General features: G+C 65.3%; 1 protein-coding gene across 1 annotated transcript in view; it reads right to left on the reverse strand.

Annotated features, from left to right (window-relative positions):
• The window catches only part of PIGS (phosphatidylinositol glycan anchor biosynthesis, class S), a 5,287-nt gene that overhangs the window by 2,032 nt on the left and 1,667 nt on the right, over positions 1 to 1,588 (reverse strand). Inside the window, 5 exon segments of the mRNA XM_009885238.1 lie at positions 1 to 20; positions 361 to 559; positions 729 to 820; positions 981 to 1,070; positions 1,420 to 1,525. The exon segment at positions 1 to 20 is cut by the window's left edge and continues 12 nt beyond it. Coding sequence (XP_009883540.1) covers positions 1 to 20; positions 361 to 559; positions 729 to 820; positions 981 to 1,070; positions 1,420 to 1,525 — 507 coding nt within the window.

Here is a 1,588-nt window from a genome sequence, read left to right on the forward strand (position 1 = left end):
GCTGAAGGTGATCTCGTACCCTGCCGAGGACCCACAGAGCCTGTGAGGCACTGGCACAGCCACTGCTTGTTGGCGCCGAGGCCGGGCATGTGGCCACGACAGAGCTCCCAGGAGCAGCAGGACACAACCCCCTCCTCCCTGGCCTTTCCCAACGCGGGCTCATGTACCAGTGCCCCAACACACAGCAATCACAGCATGGATCCCAGCCCAAAGCAACAACCAAGGGCAAAGGGAAGACCCCAGGGTCTGTTACCCCAGAAGACATCCAGGGATGCTACAGGTACAGCAGGAACAGCACTTCCCCCACAGCCAGCAGACCTTTCCCAGGTCAGGGAACGGGGCCGGGGCACACGTCCGTACCCAGGCTGGATTTCAAGTGCCGCCGGGCATCAGGGCCGAGCTGGCCATCAGGCACACGGTCCGAGAGGGCAGCAGTGATGGAGCTGGCCGTGAAAGACATCACCTGCGTGAGCTGCTGGAGGCGGATGCGGAGGGCGGCCAGGTTCCCCTCAGCCCTCACCAGGGCGCTGCGGTGCTTCCCCACGTAGACGCTGATGCCCTGGGGAAGGGGCAGGGGTGAGGGCCGGGAGCAGGGCTGGCTCCCACCAACACACCCAAGAAGAGCACGGTGCCACCTGCGACAGCCCTGGGGACAGTTGCCTCCCCCCCAGGGCATCTTCGAGGGGTGAAGTCCGCGGAGGCTGGCACCGTAGGGTGCTGCTCCCTACCTGAGGCAGGAGAGATGAGTTTTCGGGGACCACATACAAGGTCAGAGAGCCCAACGAGGCATCCTGCAGCAGGTGCAGAGCAGCGTCTGCCTCTGGGGAAGACGAAGGCATAAGCAGGGTTGGGAATTTCGCTCCAACCCCTGTCCCACCCTGAGACACAGCAAAGCCGATCCTCTGCTCAACCAGCCTCAGAAAGAAGAGCTTCCTCCCCAACGGAGCTCCCGCAACTACCGCGATCCCTCGTCTTGGTACCTCCTGCAGTAGCCGCCTCCAGCGCTGCCTCCTCCTGAGCCGTGGTGCTGCGATAGACCGTCTCATAGCGGGACGTGACGGTGGTTCTCACTGCCAGGGGAGAAAGCCTGAGTGAAATCGCTCACCCCGGCCCTTCATCGGAGCCGGGTGCCAAGAGGGACACAGGACAGCCCCACGGGGACACACGCCACAAGGTACTTTGGGCCCTCCCGAGGGCTGCCATCAGCCCTGATCCTTGGGACCTTGCTGCTCCCCCGTACTGCCGGCTCAGGATGGGACGGTGTTGGCAGACACGGATTCGGGCAGCTCCAGGCTGATAGCCGGTGCCAGCCTCCCGGGGACGGAAGCTGTGGGCACGGCACACGGGGACACCCCGGGGGAAGGACGAGGCCAACCGGGAGGGACAGAGGGATTGGGGACAGCCGGAGGGGTCTCTCACGGTTCACAGAAATCTCCATCTCCTGCACGTCCCTGAACGGCAGCGGCCTCGGCAGGTCCCCAGGCACCGACCCCGGGGCGAAGACCACGGCGACGGGCACGGCCAGCTGGAACTGAGCAGAGGCGTCAGCCCGGGCACCCCAGCCCCGGGATCCGCTGTCCCGCCCCCC

Source organism: Charadrius vociferus, unplaced genomic scaffold, assembly GCF_000708025.1.
Source record: "Charadrius vociferus isolate BGI_N301 unplaced genomic scaffold, ASM70802v2 scaffold54, whole genome shotgun sequence".
Taxonomy (NCBI): domain Eukaryota; kingdom Metazoa; phylum Chordata; class Aves; order Charadriiformes; family Charadriidae; genus Charadrius; species Charadrius vociferus.